The following is a 24,755-nucleotide window of genomic DNA, read 5'->3' as shown; positions in this document are numbered from 1 at the left end:
GACCCAAACCTAGGATTCCATGATCTTCCAGCTGAGACCATCCCAGTGCCCTGCTAGTGGTGTGGCTGTGTCCCTCCTCAGAACATCCCAGGCATGATGATTCCACACTACCAGCTTCTTGCTATTAACATTAGTGGGGGCATCCCAAGGCTGGGGTGGGGAGCAGTGCTGGAGCTGCTCAGAGACATCCCTTTAACATAGCACAGTAATTCGTGCTGGCAGCAGCTGCTCCCACTCAAAACAGCCATAATTGTTCTTGCTGGGCTGGTTCTGCTTGGGGCCGTACAGAGCAAGAGCCTTCTTTTACCATCATCCATGTCACTTCTGTCTTGGCATCTGCAGTAGATGTCTGTGTCAGCAGGGCCATCGGGGCACAAGGTCGGGTCACCTTCTGACACTCACAGGTTGCTTGGGGTGTGGAGTGGGAGCGTCTGTCTGCTGTGGCTCGGTCTGGGGGTGGGATGGGGGGACACAGTGACCCCTCTGCTCTGCTCTGCATTAACAGCGCAGCTCCGCGGCTGTGTGTGCTGGGCTGGGGCAGCAGCGATGAACCATCCCTCCTGATGGCAACAGCTCATTTCCATTTAGATAGAGGAATTTCAATCTCAGTTTGCCAACTCTTCGCCACGGTGCGACTCAAGACCCCAATTTCCCGTTTTCTCCCCATGCAATCCCAGATGCTCTCTGGGCACGGGGGCTGCAGCGCGTTCGGGGGAGCTGCGCCGGGCCCGGGGCACAGCTGGGGTGAGACCGGGTGTTCTCTGTGGCCCCGCGGGTCCGCGCCCGAACTGCTGCACGGCCCTTGGCGCGCTCAGCGGCCCCGCTGGGCCCGGCCTGCTCGGGAGGGGAGGCGCCCGCGGGGAGGCCCCAGGGGCGAGCGCGCAGGGCGGCGGGGCGGGTACGGGACACTGCACAGCGGACACCGCGCACAGGACACTGCATACCTCACCCCTCACACACTGCACACCGCACACCACACAGGGGACACCTCACACACCGCACACCCTCACTCCTCACACCGCATAGGGGACACCCCGCACACCCCCTGATCCCTCACCCCGTCCCTCCGCGGGCGCTGCGGCCGGGGGCGCGGCTGGAGCGCCACCTCTCGGCCGCGCCAGGAGCAGCCGGGCCGGCGGGGGCGGGGCTGACCGGTGTGGGGGCGCGGCCTGGCGTGAGGAGGCCGGGCCGGGGGCGTGGCCGCGCAGCCATGTCGGAGGGGCCGGCGGGAATGGCGGCACCGGCGGCGATGGCGGAGACGCGGCTGCGGCGGAAGCAGCTGCTGAGCGCGGAGGAGGCGGAGCTGTTCGAACTGGCGCAGGCGGCGGGCAGCGGGCTGGACCCGGAGGTGTTCCGGTGAGCGGTGGGGGCGCCCCGCGGGAGCCGCCGGTGAGGCAGGAGCCCCCTGTGACGGGCGCTGCCGGTGTCCCCCCGCAGGGTGCTGCTGGACCTGCTGCGCATGAACGTGGCGCCGCTCGCCGTGTTCCAGGTGCTGAAGTCGATGTGCGCCGGGCAGCGGCTCCCGCCGGCAGCCGAGAGCGGCCCCGCCGCGCCGGCGCCGATCCCCGCCGACAGCCGAGGTACGCGGCGGGCGGGGGCGGAGCGGGGCGGGCGGGGCCCTTCCCCGGGCAGCTCCCGGGCAGAGCCCCCGAGCACGGCCGGAGCCCGCCGGCCCCCGGGCCCGCGCTGCGGCCGCTGCGGCCTGGAGGGCGCCTGGCGCTGCCCGCGCCCGGGCCGCCGCGGGAAGGGGCCCGCGGGCCGCTCGGCCGAGCCCGGGGGCGCCTCCGCCCGAGGGGCCCGCTCCGGGTGAGCCCCGGCCCGAGGGGCCCGCTCCGGGTGAGCCCCGGCCCGAGGGGCCCGCTCCGGGTGAGCCCCGGCCCGAGGGGCCCGCTCCGGGTGAGCCCCGGCCCGAGGGGCCCGCTCCGGGTGAGCCCCGGCCCGAGCCCCCTCTGTCTTAATGTTCGTGGGTTTTGGGCAGCGAGGAGCTGGGGAGAGGTTGCTGCAGTACTTGTGCTGCGTTTTGTAGCCTCCTGGCTCTGCTCGCCAAGCCCTTAGCAGAAAAAAACCGCTTTAATCTACGGTATAATTCAGTACTGCTTTGTTTGTATATAACTCAAAAAAAGTTAAAGTTTCCGGGCCATGAGGAATTCCTGGAAAAGGAGGAAAGCTGTGTTGCTTCCTTTATCCCCATGTGCGTGGTGGCTTCTAACACTCATCCAGCGGTTTCCATCCTCTAGAGATGGTATCTGTGTGGGAAGATGAAGTAGAAGGCTGTAAGCTAAAGCAGTTACTGCTTTTGAATGTATTTATCTCTCCTTAATACTCTAATGTCCATGGACAGTAACAACCATGGCCCTGAGCTTGTGCCATATGTATATATATATATATATATATATATAATATAATTTTATTTTATTCCTAATCAGTTCTAATAAAATTTCTTTTTACTCCCTGAAGTGACTTTTGGCTCGCCAACTCAGTGGATTACTTCCAAAAGGTTTAAAAATAAGTAACTAAAATAAGTCTGCTGTCACTAAGCCTGGATTCATGGTGGAAAAGTTTATTTCTCTTGTGGTGTTGTTTGTGGTAAATATTTGTGGTATTGGTTTGGCTTTCAATGGCCAGTTTGGCCAATTGCTGCCTTATTTCCCAAGATTAAAATATGTCCTTAGTGCAAGTTAATGCACTGGAATTGCTGAAACAAGAACATTGTGCCCATCAAGCCGCAGTTTTGCTGCAGATGTGGTCAAACATTAAATGCTAAGCTTGGATTTGCCCTCTTTGCAAAGCTGTTGCTTGGTAATGGTGATGAAGAGGCACTTGGGCCTCCTCTTCCTTTTCACATTCATCCCTGACCAAATTGCAATGGCCAGCACTCTGTACCTTGTCAGAAGGCTTGGTCTTCCCAGCTGTGTCAGGTTTTTGGTTTTCTGTAAGCTTGTGTTAAATTAGAGCCCTAACTCACTTTGAATGAAAGTTTATCTTTTAGTTTCTGCCAGCCCAGGTGACTTTGCTGTCACACAGCATCTGCTGACATTAGCTAATTCCTTTGTGAATAAAATTGTCACTGAAAAGCTAATGCTCAGAAAATGCTTTAGGCAGAATTTAAGCTCAGCAGGGGCTTGTCACAACTTTAGTCCTGTGTTTTCATTTCTGTGAGTATAAGTAGTGCTGGTAAGATCCTGTTTATATGAAGGATGTATTTTGTCCAGTCCTCCTTGTACGGATCACAGAATCAGGGAATGATTTGGGTTGGAAGGGACCTTAAAGCTCATCTCATTCCACTCCCTGCCATGGTCAGGGACACCTTCCACTATCCCAGGTTGCTTCTGGACACTTCCAGGGATGGGGCAGCCACAGGTTCTCTGGGCACCCTCTGCCAGGGCCTCACAACCCTCCTAGAGAAGAATTTCTTTCCAATACCTGATCTAAACTTACCATCCTTCAACTTGAAAAAGAATCACTTCTCTTTCCCTGACCTTTCTCATTCTGGGCACAGTCCAAGTGCATCCTTCAGGAGCTGGGTAAGTGTCACTGGGGTGTCTGGGGGTGGCCTCTGGGCTGGATCTGTTCTCCAGGACTGTTGGGTTTGCCTTGCCTTGCCTCCTTTCCTTTTGGAGCTGCTGTAAGGAGGGAGAACCTAAGTGCTGCCTGCTGTTGGCTCTGCAGTCTCTTGTTGGAAGGTGCTGCTTCCATTTAAGAAGAGGATGGTGCAGCTTCCATGCAGGACCAGGCATTTGCTAGGGGAGATGCCTCTTCTGCATTGCTGGGACTTGTTTGTGTGGTTGCAGCCCAAGCTCTGTGCTTGTGACAAGAGCAGCAATTGTCCTGTGCCAGCTTCTCCAGCTGCTTGGTGCCTTTCAGCTCAGCCCTGCACTCCCTCCCCTGTCAGGAGGCAGACAAGTGGCTCAGGGAATCCTGGTGCCACCCAAGCCTGCTCTGCTCCACTTGTATCAGGCATGAGATCTGGCTGAGGCTTCCCAGCACATCATGGTGCAGGAGGCTTTAAAAACCAGCTAAAATCAGGCTGATGCAGCAGTTCTGATCAGCACTATTGGTGCTGGGGGATGCCCTGTAGTTATTTCAGCTTTTGTGCTGATGAAGCATCAGGGAGTCTGAAATCAGTAGCTCTGTATTTTCCCACAGCACACAGCCATGGCCTTCTGTGCTGGCTGGTAACTGAATCCCTGACAGCTGCCTGCAAATTGCTCTGTGTGGGTATTGCAGCATCCCTCTGGCATATTTAGCTGGATGCATCTTAATTCAAGCTGCATTCAAAATGGTCCCTCGGCATTTCGTTTGGGAGGGAAAGTGCTGGATTGAAATAGAAGGAATTTCCCAGGTGTCCTTTCTGTGTGTGTGAGGGGCAGGGTTAAGGACAGTGATGAGTTTGGCCTAGACTAGACATATGTGTAATTAAGTAACCCATTTTCTCACATATTTCTGTTCTTTCTGTTTCCATCAGCCAACCCTCAAGTCCCTGCTGGTTCCCTGCAGTTTTCTACCTCTCTATACACATGCATATACCAGTGCCCTGCTCTTTTTTTGGGCTGCTGAATAGTCTCTGGTGCTTCTCTCACTCTTGGCACTCCAACCTCTTTTTTCACATTCCCCATTTCCCCAGAGTGTCCCACCATAAAATTACTTCCTGAAGCTTTGCCCCAGCTAATTTCTCTTCTGAATGTGTTGTTAACATAAACTTGCTTTTCAAAACCTGTCTCCTTTGTGGGGCTGTCACTTGGTGTGTGGATTTTAGGGCTGCAAGGAGCTAATTGACACAGGAGGAAAGGAGTTGTGCACAGCAGGGGTCAGAATGCTCTCCTGCCCAGGGAAACTGTCACAAACTCCAGTGCCTGCTGGAACAAACACTGAGCCCATCACCAGCCATGGGCTCTGTCAGAGGTTCACATGGTGAGCTTTTATGGTCTGGGTGGAAAAATATGCTGTGGACAATCACAAGTCCTTTTCTACCCCTGCATTTTTAACTACTTAACTCCTGTGTAAATACTTAGATGCAGTCAAGGCCTCAGAATTGTAAGTGTTGCTGTTCAGGTGTTTCATAAATATTCCTCAGTGTATAACACAGCTTGTTGCTAACTTTGTCCTTCTTGTGTGTTCTTCTTGCCATCTTTGTGGTTTTTTATCCTTCCCTGTTTATCCCTTTTTCTCACTTGTTTCTTTTCCTTTGTGCAGCCTGTCTTTAGCTGTGAGCAGCCTTTTGGAGTGGTGACTGTCAGATTCTTGGGTGCTGCCATGCCAGCTGCTTTGCATTGCTCTTCCACTCAGCCTTGAGTTATCTCAGGGTTCAACCTGATGTGGGATTTGTAGTGTGGACTTCTGTATTAAGGAGATAAGGATAATGCTGACAAGGAGAATTCTGTGTAAGGCTCTAATATGGCAGAGGGAATCCCCTTGGATATGCAAAGGATTTATCTTACATTTATTTAATCTGGGGTTTATAGATCATGCAGTGAATTTTCCTGTGGGTTATACTGGCTATTATGCTTTAATTGTAAATGAAATATCCCCATGGGGTCTGAGTGGTGGTGATGTGTGCCTTGCACCTGAAAATATTCCCAGACACTTCGTGGTCTGCATGTCTTCTCTGAAAAAAGATCTGTAGAATGACCTATTGGTGACTTATATAGGACTAATTAAAGGACTTAGAGAATCCTGAACATGGTTTTCTTACTTAGTTGCTCATACTCATGTTTTTTCCAGCACTCCATCAATACCACTCCAATAATTGGATTTCCTGCAGTCACTGAGGAGCAGTTAGGTTGCCTTCTGGTTCTTACCCTGCAACTCTCACTCCCCCCAGCTTTTCCTACCATAAACAATAGAGTTTAAGCCTCTTGGATGAGAGGCCTTGATTCATGTTTTGTCTAATGATGGACATGGTAAATGCATGGGACCAGTTCTGTGCACAGAGCATTCCTGATGTGAAGTTGTTGCTGTTCCTCTCCCTTCCCCCAGGCTCACATTCCAAAATGAATATTTTTTCTGTATTGTAGGCAACCAACTAGCTTCAATTTATAGACCTCTGTTATCTTCTGGTGCAGAAATTATCATTATGTCAATTGTTTTAGAACTGACAAAAATTTTCTCAGCTGTACTGTGCTTTCTGGGATGGCTGAAATTGCCTTGGTTAAAAGTTCCTGTACCTTTCCCCTCCCAGGAGGTATTAATAAATGTTGAACCTCTCAAAATACAGGTGATGGGTAGGGAAGTAGTCTTTCTGCTTCAGCAGAAATAGCAGACAAACAGCTTTTATTTGTTCTTCCTTATCCCAGGAGTAAATTGCAGAAAGTCTAGGCTGAAATACCCACAACCTGCTGTGGCTCTAGTCCCAGAAGAATGAGTGGCCATGGAGGTCTCTCCCCTGTCACACTTTTCCTGCAGGAGGTTTGCAGGGTTACCTGAGGCTCTGAGCTTTCCTCTCTGCTGGACATTGAGCTAAAGCTGCACTGCCATAATTTTTTCAATATGTCTTTTCAGGCTGGTTATCAAGCTTTTTTCCCCCCTCTTTTTCATGCTCTGCAAGGCAAGACCTGAGAGAAGAAAAAGGATTTAGAGGAATACTGTAAATACCAGATTTGTCATGTGGTTTTGTTGCACAGTAATGAGATACAAGTTTGAATTATAACTGAGTGACAATTTATTCTTTCTCCCCACCCTACCAAAGAAACACTCAAAAAATCAGACTCAACAGAGCCCTCAGAGAAAAGTGAGGGACACTGCAGGGGTGTAACATGGGAGGGTGAGTGAATGGCTTTTTTGGGTGCCTAGCATCTGTCCAGTGTCAAACCATGACAGTCACCAGGGAAAATATCAGTGAATCCTTTTGTTCCTCTGTAGTACTTGAATTACAGAGAGTTTATGTTCATTGAGCTGCTTTTGTGCTTTGTGGTAATTGAATCTGTTATCTCTGGTAGTGTAATTGAGAGAAGCACAAACCATGTCTGTCCCTGCACACTTCAGAAGCTGTCCTTGTCTGGTACATGGGTTTGCACAGGCTGCTTCCAGAAATATTGTGGGTATTTATGCAGTTTAACTGGTTTGTTTTACTGTGATTCAAGGCTAGGGGATGGAGGGCATGTGCTTTGAGCTCAGCTTCTCTTCAGCCCAATGACTCTTTCTCCCCAAGTTGTTTTGGCTGGGTCAGAACATCGAGGGCCCCACTCCAGGAGTGCTTTAGGGTACCAGTGAGGGTGTGCACACAGCTGGAGTTATAGGTGGGTTCAGGACCTGCCCTCTCAACAGACAGATGCATGGGAGAAGGGGAGGACGCTGGGGACATGTCCAGGATTGCTAAAAGCATCATGGTGAATAATGCTTTTATTCCTCCTGCCACTTTTCTCTCAAATGCTGTGAGATCACATCTTACCTTTGTGCAGTGTGTTTGTTTTTGTCGACGGCACTTGCTTTAGTGAAGCTGCTTAAGGTGCCTGAGCTACAGCACAGCTGGCAAGGCTGACCTGGGATGGTGGCTGCTGGCACAAAACTGCCCTGCTTGACAAGAAGAGAGTTTACCAAGAGCGCCTGACTTGGCTGGGATAAGTGAATGGATTTGTGTGCCACCCAAATTTTATGGATTAATAACAGCCACCTGCTCCTACTTGGAAGTTCTTAGGTTGTCTTTCTGATGCATCAAGGTGTTAACTGGTAGTATTGATGTGAGTCCTGCTCCCAGACAGCTGCTCCAAGGAGACAGGATGATCTGGTGAGTAACTGTGGACTGTCCATAGCACAGATGTCCCAAGATCGTGTCCATGGAGACTCTAGAGTGTAGAGCAACTGTTGATGTTGTGCAGGTTGCACTGTGAATGGTTGCCAAAATGTCACTCTTCATTTTAATTGTGTGCATGTAACTACAGCCCACTGTATTCCTGCTTTGTTTCCTCATTGCTGTTCATTTTTATGATGCTTCATGGAGGTTGCCATCTTTAGTAAAAGTTGTACATCATGTTACTTTTATTCTCTTTCCTAAAGTGAGTCCTACTTCTCACCTGAGGGAGTGGCAGGAAAAGTCAGTGTCCCTCATTCCCTCAGCAACAGTGAGTCTGTCCCTCTCTCCTCTGACAGGACCCTTTGCCCCTTGCCTCCCTCAGTTTCTACCTTTGTACCCACTGCTGCTCCCTGCTCACACCCTGCCTCTTAGAGCCTGTCAGCTGTGCTTCCAGGAGGGGAACTCTCACCTCCTGAGCTCTGTAAGAACATCTGGAAGGCCTGTATAGAAGTCTGGGTTCCTGAGAACCCCAAGAGATGACAGGAAATCCAGATCTGCTCATTGAGTGACAGAAGTGATATGGAGAGAGGTGTGTGTGATCTGATGATGTGGCAGCAGTCTCAGACACCAGTGGACACTGGCACATCCTTTCACTTATCCCAGCTCGAGGTGTTGGAAACCCTTGGTGTTCCAGCAGTGCTATTTGCTGTGCTGCTGTTCCTGTGTGCAATGACTGGAACAAAGTAGCTGGTTACTTTGGAGATTAAGCATAATGAAAATTAAGAATGCTTCTACTGTAACTTCTTTGGGTTTAGTGGCACCGATACCTGTTGGGCTGAATTCACCAATTTGCTTTCTGCACTGGGTGCTGAAGATGTTTGTGAGATTAACGGAATTTTGCCTCCTGCATGGTTCCTGAGGGAACGCTTGTGGCTAGCTGCTGTGTGGTGATGCTTGGGCTGGGATGTGAAAACTCATGCATGTATTTGTTTATTCAGGGAGGAATAAAAGCAGCTCTGCTGTCGGTGGGTCCCAGATTCTGGCCGAGAGAAGCAGCCGGGAAGGATCTGCCCAGAGGATGCCCCGGCAGCCGAGCGCGAGCCGCGTGCAGAAGGCAGCAACCTCTGGGAAGAGCAGTGGGGGAGGCAACAGTACCTGAAAAAGGCCTTAGAACAGGTGGATTTCAGTGCTTGACAATGATTGTAAATTGTGCTTGTTAAAGCTGCTTGTGTTGTATGTATTAAACTGAAAACCATGGTTTGTAATACAGAAAACAGAGCTGTTGGTTCTTATTTCCAGAACTTCCTTTGGCCACGCAGGCTGCTTGGAAATGTTCCTGCATTTGGCTTGCCCTGTTTCCTCATCTGCCCCTTTACAGCATTCCAGCACCTCTATCTGAAACCAGATTGATCTCTCCCAAACCTAATCCCAGGCTCAATCCTCCCAGTGATGCTGATGTGATTATTCATTTACAAAGCAGTACAGCCTCCTTTGCCTCAGGAGCCAGGTCAAAGGGGGAGGTTGGGCCAGATAAGAGAGGGAACAGCTCCATCACTTAGGGCAGGACACATACAAGTACCTAAAGGAGGTGAGTGGGTTTCTTGGAGCTCAGGTGTTACCAGGCATGGTTCCAGAGGGTCTCCAGGCAGTAGGGTGCCTCCTAATGGCTCTGGGAGTTCAGGGGCTGCTGATGAATTCCATGTTCCCTAATTAGGAGAAAGGGCCTCCATTCTATGGGAGATAGATGGTGATTCCTAAACTCAAGACCTCCCTCTCACAGGCCTGCTTCAACAGGTGCTAAAATGACATTTGCAAGGTCTGGGTTTCTCCTACTCTGATCAAATAACAAAGTGCAGCTGCTCCCCTGGTAAAACTGAGGTGGTGAAGTTCAGAGGCCTGAGGGGAGGTAGCCAGGCACAAGTTGTGGTCACAATGCTGGGTATCAGGAGAGCAAACTTTGGCCTCTCCTGCTTGATAGAGTCCCATGGGATCAAGCCCTGGAGGGAAGTGGCACCCAAGGAAGAAGGTTGATATTCTAGAATATCAGTGCTCAAGAGTGGTCCCACCTGAGAACCCAGAGCTGCATCCCATGTCTGAGCTCCAACTACAGCCCTGACATCTCTTCTTGGGGCCACTTTCCTGGCCCCTGTCACCCCCCAGCCCATGTTGAACCCCTCTCATACCCTCAGCCTTGTTCTCTCCAGGCTCTGCAGGGCTGGAGATGCTGCTGGGAGCCGCAGTGAGCTGGGGCTTGGCTGGGGTGCAGCACCTTGGGACAGGGGCTGCCCTCTGTGCCACTTCAGCTCAATGTCCTGGGGGCTGTAGGTCCCCTGAGGCTGCCAGGGACGCTGGAAGGGACAGGGCAGGATGTGGGGTGTTTGAGGGGTGTTAGGGTCAGCCAGGGCTGCAGGGAACCCTCCTACCCCATGAGACAGCATTAGGTTAGGTGGTTAAGAGCTCATCTCCTGGAATGAAGACAAGCAGGGGGAGGTGGAGTAGCCCTGGGAACCTCCACCATGCCAGGGATTCCCTGTCCCAGCTGCTCCCAGGGCTCTTGTTGGGCTCAGAGGTGGCTCCCAGCCAGAGGGTGAATGGGGCCCCTGCAGGTCACACCTGGTCCCTCACTAGGGGCAAAGTCACAGTGTGGGATACAAGGAAAGCAATTTCAGATTGTGACTTATGGGACATTCAGGGGAGGAATGAAAAGTGGGGAAAAGGAGGGACCAAGGTGGTTTTGGAGAGCCATAAATGTGGGAAAATAGAGGGATAAGGATATGATGGCCTGGGTGGCATCTAATGCCCATCTACCACTCTGGGATTACAGATACAGTCTGTGCCTCCTGGGGTTACACACTGAGCCTTGCTGGTGGCTGAAAGTGGGGGACATGGACATTAGTCACTTAGGGTCCTTAGGGCAGGACACTGACTGATGCACTTCCTGTGCAAACCTGGTTTCTGACAATTATTCATTATTTAAATGGGCAACGTTGACTGTAGCATTGCCAAGGAGGCTTATAAAATCCACAGATAATTTTATGAGATTTGCCTTATAAAGCAGTGAAAGCAGATAAGCAAATCAAACTAATTAAGGCTCTGTCAATATTTGCACGGAGATGTGTGATGTGAAGTGGAATTTGTACTACCTGAGTGACTTCAGAATTCTCAAGATTTTAGAAGGGTAACACAGAATGTGCAAACACTCACCCAATAAACTGAGGGCTCTCAGTCTCACAGAGTGCCCTTGGGCAGCATCCTGACACAAGGAGGGAGACCCCAAGAGTCCTTCTGTCAGGACAACTGACTCCATTGCCCTGCCTGCCCACCAAGGCTCCTTCTGTACCCCAGCTGATTCTTATCTGTCATCAGATGGCCACAATAAACTTTGCTGGCCGAGGTCTGGCCTTCAGCCCCTACAGAGCAGCAGCTGGTGCAATGGTTGGTGCTGCACACCTGAATCCAGCCATGGCACAGCTGAGGTCACTGCCAGGTCTGAGGGCTGCTGGAGATGATGCACCTGCCATGAGCACCCGGTGCAGTTAATCCTTAACTGGAATGAACACCTGCAAAAGGAGGAGTAGGGAAAACGGGGAGAACCTAGAAGCTCTCCCAGTGGACCATCCGCCAGGGCTGAGCAGCACAGGGAGGATCCCTGCTTTCCTACAGACTATTTCCCTGCACCATCATTGCCAAAAAAGGGAGGGCCGGACGGGAAGAAAAAACCGATGCTCATGAAAAAGCTACGATGGCCCGTACGGGGATCGAACCCGCGACCTTGGCGTTATTAGCACCACGCTCTAACCAACTGAGCTAACCGGCCCCGGTGACGGAACTCCCTCGCCGCCACCTGGTGGCCCGGCGATGGCCCCGCCTCCCGGGAAAAGGGAACAAAAGCAGTTCTAGCAGAGGATGGTTTCGATCCATCGACCTCTGGGTTATGGGCCCAGCACGCTTCCGCTGCGCCACTCTGCTATCCGGCGTGTGTCTTTCTCACAAGTACATATTGTCATCTGTAATTCCACCTTGTTCTGCAACCCCGGCAGCACTAACAGCCTGTGCACAGTGACAGGAACAGCCCCAAAATAGGGGACAACGAATATAACACACTGTAGTGCCCCACTTGCTGTTAGAGCTTTCACCTCCTCCCGGGAAGCACAGACTAAGTCCCTGTGGCAGCCACTCTTTGGTCACAGATAGCAACAGGCACAACTTCCCAGGCATTGTCCTGGGGAAGGCTGGGAGAAGATCAGAGAAAAGAATGAGAAACAATTCCTATCTTCACTTGCTGCACCTGCTGTTGTAAACATGTAGAATGTTATGGAGATTTGTTTACCAAAGGGTGGTTTCTTGATTGGCCACCGGTGATGGTGTTTTACTTAAAGGGACCAAGTCGATCAAACTGTATCAGACTGTCTGTAAGAGGGATGAGTTTCTTAAGAAGTACAGTATAATAAAGTGATTGATCAGCCTTCTGGAATCATGGAGTCAATGCTAACTATTACCACATCGGGGATGTCCTGCTACAACAAGTTCCCACTGTGCTGCTGAAAGCAGAACAGAGACAAAGCCCATCTGGTATCTTCTGCTTTTTGGCTTGCCTGGTAGCAGCCACCATTCACCTGTGGTATACAACCACCTGTCCATCAGATTTTAGGAAAACAGGCAAGCGTCTTATGGGGAACACACAAGAAGGCAGGTGGGTGGATTTTTGCAGACGTTTCTCACAAATTCAGGAGCATGGTTTCCCAAACTGCTGTCAGTGGAAGATAGAAATATTTTGAAAAAAACCTAAATGAGACCATAAAGCCTGGGACTGGGGCTGCTCAGCCCATCACACATCTTGTGTCTGCCTTGGACAGCACCACTGTGTTCACAGCAGCCCTGTGGCAGCCGGACTCAGGCACAACCAGAGGATGTGCTGTCAGCACTGTGATGTGATTCATTCTGAGGAGAAGCTGAGGATGTCACCCATGTGCTTACCCTTACTCTAGTTCTACATTTCTATACATACAACTGGTTGTTCTAGTTTTTTGCTCTTTTGTCAAAATAAAATGATGAACACCTGCAGTTCTTTTTCATATCAAGATGATTTTGGTTTTTTTTTTTTTTTTGCACTAGCTGTGAACCAGTGCTCCATCATGCTCCCCTGAGCCTCCAGGGCTCCTGGCCTCTGCTTTCTCTTCAGAGGATTCCTGCAGGGTGTGGGGCATGTATGTGCACGCCTGAGTGTGGGTGGAAGTGTTTTGATTTGCCATACAGATATATTCCCTAAAGCATCTGGCTGGCAGTTTACAGGACAAAAGTGCATAAGCTAATTAACAATTATTATTATTCATATCTTCATGCTCTGCCTGAGCATGCAGAAATGCAGTTATGATAGCCAGAGCTGAAGTGGAATTGCATCTGGTCAGGGATGTCAAAGACAGCAAGGAGGGTTTCTGTAAGTACCCACGTGACAAAAGGCACACAAAACCCATTGGTGAATGAGCTGGGAACTTGATGAGGCAGGACATGGAAGAGGTTGATACACTGAATGACTCCTTTGCCTTGGTCCTCACTAGCAAACCAGGCTTCAGGAATCCCAGGCCCAAGAGATCAGAGGGGCTCTGGGGTAAGGATGGTGTATCCCTGGTGAAGGAAGATCAGGTCAGGGAATAACAGCCACATGTAACTTATAGAATCAGAGAATTACAGAAGCATGGAATGGTTTGGGTTGGAAGGGACCTTAAAGGTTATCTAGTTCCAGTCCCCCTGTCCATGAACTTGCCCATGAACCCGTGAGTGCTGACAGCACAGGCTGATGTCATTGTCAGGCCCTTTTCAATATTTTGAATGATCATGGTGACTGGGAGAGATGCCTGAGGACTAAAACAAGGCAAAAGACTCCTGTCTTGAAAAGGGTTAGAGGCTCCAGAGAGCTACAGGCTGGTCAGCCTCATCTTGGTCCCTAGGAAAGTGAGAGAGTATCTAAGTTGCAAGCAGCCCAAATAAGAGCAGCAGCCCTACCTGTGGGCTGGTGACACAGGGTGTCTGAGACATGCAGTCATGATTGCTAACCAGGTCGTTCCAAATGAAATTCCCACATGTACCACAGTTTGTATTCAAGAAAGAGTCCTACATATGAAATCACTGTGTTTTATGAACACAGACATTGTATGTACCAGCACCCCCTCTGAAGGGGAATGACAAAGCCTTTGTCATTTGTCAAAGCTGGCACTGCAGAGATGGAAAAGGTGGAGGATGGAGAGCAATTTCACCCCAATGTTACACTGAGACATTTTATAAAGAACAGGCCTCCTCCCACTATACCTCCAAATTGCAGAACTGGCCTCATGCAGTGCAGTTCATGCCTGGGTCCCCACCTGGGCACTGTCAGTCTCCATCATTACCGTGCCACAGCAGCATGCTTCTCTTGTCAGGTGCAACCAGCTGCAGCAGCAACCCTAAAATCCCTCTCAGCCTGTACCAACAGAACCATCTCAGCAGGAAAAATAAACTGCTGAAAGCAGAGTGTCCTCCTAGGCCCCAAGAGCTGGTGCTGGATAAACCTTTTGCATCACCCTCATCTGAATCCCTGGAAAGGGTAGTGGGGGGTGAAAAGAAACCTGTCCATCACAACAGGGCGCGTCATGGCAGGGAACAGAGGACCAGGCTAGAAGCTATGATTTGTCATCCCGGGTTACAGAGGCACCACAAGGCTCGTGGCCTCTGTGCTTCCATTCGGGAGAAGGTGAGAGAACAAAATTTGTGTTGCGTTGGCCGGGAATCGAACCCGGGTCAACTGCTTGGAAGGCAGCTATGCTCACCACTATACCACCAACGCATCTGTATGGGGAGGTGGTGCCTGCTCCTGCAGGTCACATTCCACCCAGCTCCAGGCCCAGCCTGGCTGCTTCTACTGCTCTGTGCACTGCTGCAGGCTGCCCCAGAGATGGGTGTTTCTGTGGGTGAGATATTGGCTGGAAAACTCGAGCTGGGCTAGACACTGACTAGAGAAGATCAGCACCGGGGGTGCCCAGGCTTGGAGCAGGACCCTGGACAGATCAGGATTGAGCTGCAGACACAGACTGCAGTCTGGGAGAGATGGATCTGGGTGTCCAGCCCTGAGCAGCCAGAGAAGAAGAAAAGGGTCAGACAGTCTCCCTTGTTTATGTGGGTGCTGGTGGTGCTTTAGGGGACGCTGGTGGCAGCATCACTCCCCACACACATTGTGCCAGTGGAGGTGCATTTGTGGGTCCATAGCTGTGCTGGGCTAAGCATAGTCAACTGCTCACTCAGTTGCTCACTCCTGCTCCACCTTCTGTGAATGAGAAGCATAGAAAATAAGATGAGAATTCTTCAAAATAAACCCTGGGGCATGGCTTTGCAAATACTATTGTTGGCAAAGCAGACTCAACTTGGGGAAATTAATGTTTGGCCAATTGAAAAAGGTTCAAATACTGAGTAGCAAGAAAAACCCAAACAAACATTAAACACAACCTTTCCTTGGTCTTACCAGGATCAGCTTGTCTGCTTCACTCAACATTTCTGTAACCAAAGCAGCATGGCGTTCTGCATTGTCTCTCTGCTGTTCCTGACCCTTCTTTCTTTCGTCCTCTGTCTGTCTGGCATTGTTTACCCTCTCTGCATTATGTTTTCATGGAGGCCCCAACTGCTGATAGCTCAGAAGTCTGACATGGAGATGGAACCATCTGTGTGTGCAGCACATGGCATTACCACAGAGACCACCCTGAGGCATTCCATGTCACCTCCAGTCCCAGCACCCAGCCCCCACTAGCCAGTACAGTGTCCCTTGGCAGTACCTGCTTGGCCCCGATCCTGGATCACCCTATAAATGGTCACAGCAGCAAACAGATTAGGAAAAAGAATGGTTCCAGTTTTTTGAGTCAAGCACACACTGGGAAGCTGGGGACTGAGCTGCCTGCAGGGAATTGAGGGAGACCTGTGTGCCCATGATACACAGGGCCTTGTGGGGGAAGCTGTGCCTGCTGCTCCACAGCCATGCCAGGTAGCAGGGGCAGAGGGTAGAGGATGCCATCCTGGAACAGAGCCATTCCCAAAGGAAGCCATGAGCCTGTGGCAGGCCAGTACCAGAGCAGGATCCTGGCAGGACCTGTGGAAGTCTGGAGAGAGGAGCTCGCCTGGAGCAGGTTCGTGCTAGGATTAATGATCATGTGGATTCTCAATAGGGTCTCCCTGGTCCCAAAAGGCCCCACAGTGTCACTAGGGCCCTGGGTTCCACCAGGTTCCATAGCACCCCAGTGCTCCCCAGGCTTCTGTCAGGTTCCATAGCTTTCCCATGGTCTCCAGGGTTCCCTGAGTTTCTGTGGTGTCACAGTGCCTGAGTTCTGTGAAGTTGCACAGCATCACAAGGGTCTCCTGTGTCCCATGGGGTCACAACACACCTTGAAAAAGGTTCACATAGGCCAACCTTCAAATGTTCATGGATTCTGTGCAGCCCCACTGTGTCACAATGACCCCTCCCCTCCACGAGCCCCCCAGTGTCCCAGTGGCCCCTTGGCTGCAGGAGGGGCTGGCTGGGATCCCCTGGCCCCCCAGCAGCTGGAGGAGAAGCAGCAGGGACAGCGTGCAGACAGTGCCATGGCCCCTTCTGTGCCCATGCCTGGCCCTGCCATAGCCATGGTGTGGAACACCTGCTCCAGGGCCTTGGGTGTGCAGGTGACACTGATGTCACGGCTGCTCCTGGGGTGACTCCCTGGGGAGGAGGCCAGCAGGGATTCATTGCCCACATGCTGCAGCTCCCTGTGCCAGTGACACTGAGCCCCACTGCAAAGCCAGCCCTCTCTAGGAGACAGCCAGGGCCACACCACTCCCCGAGCTCTGCAAAGCCCAGCTTTGGCAGCCTCAAAGCCCAGTGCTAGACAGTTTGCCCCTCACATTTCTGTCTAGAACTGATCCAGAAATGTCTGATTTGTACATGTGAGAAGGAAGGTGCATAGTGCCAGCACGTTGTGTGCACTTTGGAGGCTGCTAGGAAAAGAGGGTAATTTAGTAAAGTCTTTTGTCCTGACACTTCCTTCTCTGGCAGATACAGATGCTTCAATTAGGCAACAATGAAGGCGTTTGAAAGTGATTGCATTGTGAAAATCAGGTTTCACAGGGAAGGGGGAAGGTCAGCAAATGCTTTGTTTCCTGGCACATTTCTCAGTCTGAACTGCAGCTGGAAATGCTTCACTTCAGTGATGGACCCTGCCACCCTGAGAGAATGTGATGATGCTATAGATATAGTTGAGAAGGCAAGTGCAAGTCACTGGTGTGTTTTGTTTAACTTAGAGACTGCAAAGGGAAGATGAAGCCAGCACTGGCTTCTTGTTGTTGGATGTTTCCTTTAGGAACATCTGCTGGACATTTGGAAGGGGTTTGTGATGTGCAAGAGTGAGAGGGTAAGATGGTACATGGAGCTTGAGGGAAAGGACACATCTCCACAGGGCTGGATGCAGTTCAGTGGGTGTGAGTTACATGTTCAGCAGCTGATCACACAAGAAATTATTCTAAAAGAAAGATGCTGTGCTGAAATTGTCTTTTCCTTTGTAACATATAAGCTGTGCACAGCTAAGGACAAAACAATTCCTCTTCTTTCACCGGTACATGCAGGATCACATTCTGTCAGTCACCAAGAGCCAGGATGGCAGAGCTCTTCCACAAACTGCTCCCACACAAACGGAGCTGGGCCAGAAAAGTGCTTGGCTTTTTCCTGGGCACTGTCAGTGCTCATGAAAACAACCACACGATGGTGATGTCGACTCACAAAAGAAGGAAATGCACCGAGCCCAGCTGGAAACCACCCCGAGCACAGAGCTAAGCGACAAACGTCTCTCAAATCATCCACATCAAGACAAAAAGGTTTCACTGATCTTCCACTTCAAAGTGCAAACACTTCTCTGCACCACGAACTCCTTTGCCCTAACAAATCTTTTCACTCTCACAGAGTCTGGCCATGAGCTTGAAAACATCTCTCAAAACCAGAGCTCACAAAGAAGTCAGCTGAGAAAGCTCTTGCTGCCTACAACTTCAGCTGCACCCATCAAACTCCCAGCACACACCCTGCTATCAACACTTCCCTTCTCAGCTCTGGGTACCATCTTAAGCCTTCAGTCTCAGAGTCAGGATACAAATGGAACAGCTCCAGGGACTGTTCACACTCTAAAACTACCAGGACAAAAACTTCAGCAGTTTAGCATTTCCATTCCCACTTGAGAGCTCAACAGCTCTAACCCAGAGAGCTGCCTATTGGGAAAGGCCTTTACACTCAGTAAGAGTACCCAGTGTGTGCATCAGAACTTGCTTTCTTTGCCAAAGAGAGGAACTACAAGCCCATCTCAAAAAAAAAAAAAAAAAGGCATCCCCTCCCCCAAAATACAAAACACCTGGAGACTGACCCCACACAGAAGGTGACAGAACACCATGAGTGGGCATTACTTGCCCAGGGCATGAGATCAGTGCACACCAAGCCTCAGGGTAGCTCCTTACCTTGTTTGAGAGATGTGTGCTAGGAGAATTTCAAGAAGGCCACCTCTGAGATGTGGATACCACATGCCAAATTGAATCTATCAGGAGGTCACCTTCCAAAGATGGATACCAACTCCATCACTGTACAAACTGAGGCAAGTGCTTCCACACCAAATATGCCAGGACAGAAAGTGGTTACTATTGAATTAGCAGGCAGCCCTGGGGAGAGAATTGATGCATCTGACTCCATCTTAAAAGAAGACTAACTAATTACTTTATTATACTATTATTCTGTACTATATTCCAGTCTATTACATCTAAACTGAATCTGCCAAGCACTCAACTCTGCACTCTTCTGCACAGAATCTCATGGCTGATAGCCCACAGTCCCCCCACACACACACGGCTGGCCCTGACAGGCCAAGGAAACAAAACCCCATCACTTTGGGTAAACAACCTCCATATTGCATTCTACTTTGGCACAAACCCAGGCACAGCAAATGATAAGAATTGTGTTTTCTTTCTCTGATGTTCAGAGAATGTGAAACCCAGAAGTATTCTTGGGAAGATGTGCCTTGCATTTCTCTGTGAAGACAAATGTGGCTACAGGTTACCTGCCTTGACCTCCACTAGGCAGCTTCTTAGCTGCACCTCCGGCAGTGGGGCTATGTGTTTTTCCTTCCCATGAAAACACATTCTCATTCAGGAACTAACCAGAGGTTGAACACCACTTCCAGCAATGCAAGGCCCAACATCTGCTCCTACACAGAAGGGGGCAGTGCACAGTTAAAGCCAGGAAGGGGTCCTGGAAAAAGGGATGATGATCCTGAGATATCTCCAAAGAATCCCTTGGGAGAATGTTGAGGTAGTTTGGCAGAGGTAATTAAGGGCAATCCATGTACAGGAGGTTGGGCATTACTGGATTTGTGGCCAATCACAGGTTACCTCCAAACTGGGCAGGGATATGTTGTGTAGGGTGTATTGGACTGTTGTTCTTTCTGCTATCACAGCTTCAGGGAAATCAGTTAGGAATCAGGATATATGATGATCTAATTAGAGAAAAGCAGTCAATTGATGCAGCCCTGGCTGGAAGGAGCACCCAAAAGTGGGGAAAAGATGAATGGCCACCTGAGTAAATTATACAACACCACGGAGCAGCCACATGGAGTCCTAATGGATTAATATCACGTGCCAGAGAACTCATTCATAATTTAAAGCAGATAATTAGGTTACAAGCTGTCTTTGAAATAATAACCAACCAGCCAGTTACAGCCCTTGACCATTTTGCTGACCAATCCACTCAGATGAGGAATGCAGTATTTCAATGTCAGATGGTAGTAGATTATCTATTAGCAGAAGAAGGGGGGGAGTGTGTGGCAAATTAAATGACTCAAAGTGCCATTTGCAACTAGATGACAATGGAAAAGTGGTAAAACAAATAGCAAAGGGAATAAGAAAGTTAGCTCATGTACCAGTCCAAACATGGAAAGGATGGAAATGGGACATGTTTTTGTGGTGGGTTAAAGGAATGCTTTTCTTTTTCCTCTTATGTGCTGTAGCAACTCTCATATTTTTACCATGTATGATCCCTTGCTTAGTGCAACTTATTCAGTATGTGATCAAAGGGATGCAGGTAATAGCCATGCCTACAGATCCAGAGATGGCTACAAAAGGACAGAAAATGATGTCACTGCAAATAATTGCAAAACCAAAAAGGCCCCAGGAACAGAAAGTTAAGTCAGTGATAAACAAGGTTTCTAAAGACAATTATTGAGGAAAAATAGAAGAGGAAAGGAAAGAGGAAAGAGGAAAGAGGAAAGAGGAGAGAGGAAAGAGAGAGGAGAGAGAGAGGAGAGAGGAGAGAGGAAGAGAGGAGAGAGGAGAAGGAGGAAAGAGGGAGAGGAGAGAGGAGGAGGAGAGAGGAGAGGAGAGAGGAAAGGAAAGGAGAGAGGAGAAAGAGGAAAGGAAAGGAGAGGAGGAGAGAGGAAAGGAAAGAGGAGAGGAGAGGAAAGGAGAGGAGAGGAGGAAAGGAAAGGAAAGGAAAGGAAAGGAAAGGAAAGGAAAGGAAAGGAAAGGAAAGGAAAGGAAAGGAAAGGAAAGGAAAGGAAAGGAAAGGAAAGGAAAGGAAAGGAAAGGAAAGGAAAGGAAAGGAAAGGAAAGGAAAGGAAAGGAAAGGAAAGGAAAGGAAAGGAAAGGAAAGGAAAGGAAAGGAAAGGAAAGGAAAGGGTGTCATTACAAACAAACTGTGGGCCTGATGGCAGAAAAGGCCTGATACAGAGAGGTGAAAGAAGCAATGGGGGAACCATAAATTCCATAGGAATTCCACTAATTGGCAGACAGTGTTACGCACTTAAGACTGTGCAAAATCTCTGGATTTAGAGAAAAAGAACTGAGACAGAAGGAAGAAGAAAAACGAGGTGGGGGCAGGTACATTAGAAGGGGGTTTTAGGTACTAGGCATTTCAGGGAGACTGAACCTCTCAAGGACCTCAGCCAGTGGGGAAAGAGGAGGGAAAATGTGGCCAGGAAATCAGGCACAAAAGGAGGCTGCATCCCCTAAAAATTATGAAAGACCCCATGGGAAATGCCCCATGACCTCTTCACATCACTGATTCACATTAGCTGCAGATACTTAAAAGACCCTCAAACAATTCTACATTTAAAATGTGTATTTTCGTCAAGTCTGGTCTCATTGTTAGATCAGTAAGTAAAACAGAAAGTTGATGACAATTTAAAAGATCAGAACTTTAAAATTTTGTACATTTTCATGAATATATTAGTTTGATTAACTCAAAACCTCTATATTGCATAGTCTCAGGAAAAAAAACCCAATAGTTTAAAAAAAAAAAAAAAGACTCAGAAGACCAGTAGTTCTCTTTTGAAAACACAACCAACAACTGCTACTAAAAATAATAGGTCAGATAGTTTCCGATTCAAGAGAAGTGAAATGGCACCATCTAGTGACTCACATATGAGAAAGCCAGAAAAGCTGTCACTTCTTTTACTTCCTCTCAACACCATACACTCAAGTTTGGCAACAATACCAAAAGTAAATGTAAAAATAAGCATGAATGCCAGAACACCTACTATGGAACAAGGAATTGAAAGTCAAGTGTTACACTCAAGGATTATTTTTCTACCAAACTAGGTACCCGTGGTCTTCAGTATGTTGAAATATTTTTGGAGGCACATACAATATAAATTTAATAGTTACATATTATTGACCCAAGTATCTTCCCAGGAACAACAAATGGTTTTTAAGCAATGGCAACAATAGCTTACAAAAGAGGCTTCTATCAGCTAGTAACACACACAGCTGTCAAAACTTATGAATAAAATTTGAGCCACTTTGGATGCATCTCATTTTTCACTGATAAATTCAAATAGCAGCCCCTTCTCTTCAATTGATAATCACATCTCATTTTTGCACAGGCACCATGATCCTGTGCATTTATGTTCACTGGTTCACTTTTCCAGCAGATTGCCTAAAGGCTGCCAGCACAGAACATTTCTAAGCTACTTTTACAGAACTAAACTTTAACTGCTTCTGTACAGATTGCATAGGTCTCATAAAATATCCCAGGAATTCATCCACTAGAAAAATATAGACAAAAGCAAAATATTTATTAGGTTTTATATTATTATTCCTCTATGATTTTGTTGAAGTAGTATATTGAACAAAACCTTAGTGACCTTTTTCTCAAGCCGTGGTCATGTGCCCTCTGCAGGACTGTCGGGGAGGGCTTTTCCTATCGGAATTGCTACACAAAAACTGAAAGAGTGAAAGAGGTGGCGCAGACAATTTTCACCAGTTTCCTCTTTTGTTCTTTGCTTTCCATGTGCATTTAATAAATAACAAAGAACAGCTCTCCAGCAAACCACACCACCCAAAATTCTTAGGGTTTCTTACCCTAAAAAGCGGGGCACGTTGAAATTATAGCCTCAGAGATAAATAAAATATAAACTTCGTTTAAATTTCTCTTTCTTTCCAAAAGGTGGCCCTCCCTATGAGAGAAAGTTCAAGGGTTAACTAATATATTTTTAAATGACGACTTCTAAGTTCTCTATTATCGCGGAGGAGAGGCCGGGGCGGGCGGGAGGCGCCTTCGCCGTCTCGGAGCCGTCCCCATGCCGGCCGCGGAGAGTCCGTGCGGCCCCCGCGGCCTCTGCCCCGACCGGGGCCGCCGCCCTCCCGCCCTGCCTGCCCCGGGGGCCGCCGGCACCGACCGCAGCCCCGCCCGCCCCACGGTGCCAGGGGGCGCGGGCGGCCCGGGAGCTGCGCTGGTTCCCTCAGCGGGGCGGGAAGGGCACCTCACCGCCGGTCCCCTCACGGGATGGGCACGGGAGCCTCACCGCCGGTCCCCTCAGGGGATGGGCACGGGAGCCTCACCGCCTGTTCCCTCAGGGCACAGGAGCCTCACCGCCGGTCCCCTCAGGGGATGGGTACAGGGGCCTCACCGCCGGTCCCCTCACGGGATGGGCACGGGAGCCTCACCGCCTGTTCCCTCAGGGCACGGGAGCCTCACCGCCGGTCCCCTCAGGGGATGGGTACGGGAGCCTCACCGCCGGTCCCCTCACGGGATGGGCACGGGAGCCTCACCGCCTGTTCCCTCAGGGCACGGGAGCCTCACTGCCGGTCCCCTCAGGGGATGGGTACGGGAGCCTCACCGCCTGTTCCCTCAGGGCACGGGAGCCTCACTGCCGGTCCCCTCAGGGGATGGACACGGAGGCCTCACCGCCGGTCCCCTCACGGAATGGGCACAGGGGCCTCACCGCCGGTCCCCTCACGGGATGGGCACGGGAGCCTCACCGCCTGTTCCCGCAGGGCACGGGGGCACCGCTGAGACACGGCAGGCGGCCTCACCGCCGGTCCCCTCACGGGATGGGCACGGGGGGTCTCACCGCCGGTCTCCTCACCGGGATGGGCACGGGAGCCTCACCGCTGATCCCCTCACTGGGACAGGCAGGGAGTCCTCACCGCCATCCCCTCAGCCAGGCGGGCCGGGGTCTCGCCGCCATCCCTCAGCGAGGCGGGCCGGGGTCTCGCTGCTCCTACGCGGGAGCCAAGGAAGGGGAAGGGCTCCGGCCCAGCCTCGTGCAGCGCTGAGCTTGTCCCTGCCCTCCCTTGAAGCAAACGAGGGCCGGGTAACGCGGCCCTGTCTGCCTAAACAGCAGAACTCAATTAATTAATCAAGACCTGGTTTTAAAGGCCAGTCCCTCCTCACAGCTGGCACAAGGAGTTGCTCAGCCATTTCCTAATTTCATGTACATCTACAAGTGATGTTCTGGAAAAGTACATATAAACAGTACATAAGACACGTGTGGTTGCCTTTTGCCTGTGTTTTATTGGTTCAGAGCACAAGTGTGAAGGTTACAAAGTCATTGCAGTTTGGGTGAGGAAGCTCAGAAGAAGCATTCGGCAGCATTAAGACAGGGATGGAAGTTGTTCAGCCTTGTTGAAGAAATTCTGCCCTTCATCTACAATACAGACCAGAGCTAGTTAGTTCCTATGTTGCCTGGAGGGGAAAAAAAGGAAAAAAAAAAGAAAAAAAAGTAAGTAAAAGTAGCAGTACAGATTTGCAAACAGCATAAAAATAAATTAAACATTCATCTTTTCTTAAGAAAAAAAAGTTCTATAATTTGCACTTCACTTGCAGTGAGTTGGGTAAGTGGAGTCTGCACTTTTCCACTGCATACAAAAACAAGCCTGTGGGTGAGGCAGCACTGGAAGAGAGGATGCAGCGGAGAAGGGCGTCAGCCCTGGGCCCTGCCAGCCCTGTCCCAAAGGAAGTGTCTCGGGAGCATCATCCCCTCGTGCTCCTCTGCAAAGGTGTTAAACCACGGCAGAAAGGTCAGCGAGCACAATGGCAGCATTTCCCTGACGAACCAAAACCTGGGTGGAAGCCAGTCAGGGGATGTGAGGGCCCAGTGCCAACAGGAGGCCCTGGACACAGAGCTGTGTGTCACCCGTGCCTCAGGACGGGTGCCACAGGCAGGAAAGGTCCCAACTGCAGTGAGGCACCTCGGCCACCTACTCAAGGAAGCTATTTAAGATTAACTAGGGTGAAATTATCAAGACTTAGTGGATGTTCACAGAGTTCTTGGTCACTCTGGAGGCAAGTACAGTGTATTCAGTAGTGCAGTTTAAGTTGCATACATTTTCCATAATTCATTAAACCTGTTAATTCCTCAGATGAGGAAAATGCTCGTATCCTGCTCATAACTTACAACTTTATTTCACAAATTGAACTAAAAAATTGAATAAGTACCAACTATGTGCTCAGAACTCATGCAGCTTTTCTTCACACCAGCAGCTTCTTGCTGATGTGCACTGCTGAAGACAGTAAAAAATTTTTGCAGCAACTACAACACATACAAGAGCATAACTTTCCAGTATGTTTGGCATTCCATGCCATGTCCTTTCTTTAAATCTCCAGATGGTGAGATAAAAGCTTCATTTATGTATCTCATCTCTTGAAGATTAGAATCTTTCTGAAGAAAAATTATTAAGAAATCTTTTTATATTGATGACTTTGGTATAGTTCAAGAATTCTTAAGAG

At 49.8% G+C, this 24,755-nt stretch overlaps 1 protein-coding gene and 3 non-coding genes across 4 annotated transcripts; 1 reads left to right on the top strand and 3 right to left on the bottom strand.

The window, feature by feature from the left end:
• The first annotated feature begins 1,191 nt into the window (after positions 1-1,191).
• On the top strand, positions 1,192-9,003 carry LOC115907614 (mitotic-spindle organizing protein 2B-like). Its single transcript, XM_030955600.1, has 3 exons — positions 1,192-1,356; positions 1,438-1,580; positions 8,728-9,003. Exons 1-3 carry the CDS (start codon positions 1,211-1,213, stop codon positions 8,886-8,888), a joined length of 450 nt encoding a protein of 149 aa, XP_030811460.1. The 5' UTR covers positions 1,192-1,210; the 3' UTR covers positions 8,889-9,003.
• A 2,469-nt stretch (positions 9,004-11,472) lies between these two features.
• Positions 11,473-11,546, bottom strand: TRNAI-AAU. Its single transcript has one exon. It is a non-coding gene; the product is annotated as a tRNA-Ile (tRNA).
• An 80-nt stretch (positions 11,547-11,626) lies between these two features.
• TRNAM-CAU lies at positions 11,627-11,698 on the bottom strand. Its single transcript has one exon. It is a non-coding gene; the product is annotated as a tRNA-Met (tRNA).
• A 2,779-nt stretch (positions 11,699-14,477) lies between these two features.
• Positions 14,478-14,549, bottom strand: TRNAG-UCC. The gene has a single exon. It is a non-coding gene; the product is annotated as a tRNA-Gly (tRNA).
• Between the last annotated feature and the right edge of the window lie 10,206 nt (positions 14,550-24,755).

Source organism: Camarhynchus parvulus, chromosome 10, assembly GCF_901933205.1.
Source record: "Camarhynchus parvulus chromosome 10, STF_HiC, whole genome shotgun sequence".
NCBI lineage: Eukaryota > Metazoa > Chordata > Aves > Passeriformes > Thraupidae > Camarhynchus > Camarhynchus parvulus.
This window is presented reverse-complemented; position numbering and strand designations above follow the sequence as displayed.

Bases quoted from the DNA above. Each gene is read 5' to 3' on its own strand.
- LOC115907614 (XM_030955600.1), top strand. From the start codon at position 1,211: ATGTCGGAGGGGCCGGCGGGAATGGCGGCACCGGCGGCGATGGCGGAG. The intron at 1,357-1,437 runs GTGAGCGGTGGG...GTCCCCCCGCAG, and splicing joins CTGGACCCGGAGGTGTTCCG to GGTGCTGCTGGACCTGCTGC. The intron at 1,581-8,727 runs GTACGCGGCGGG...TTGTTTATTCAG, and splicing joins GATCCCCGCCGACAGCCGAG to GGAGGAATAAAAGCAGCTCT.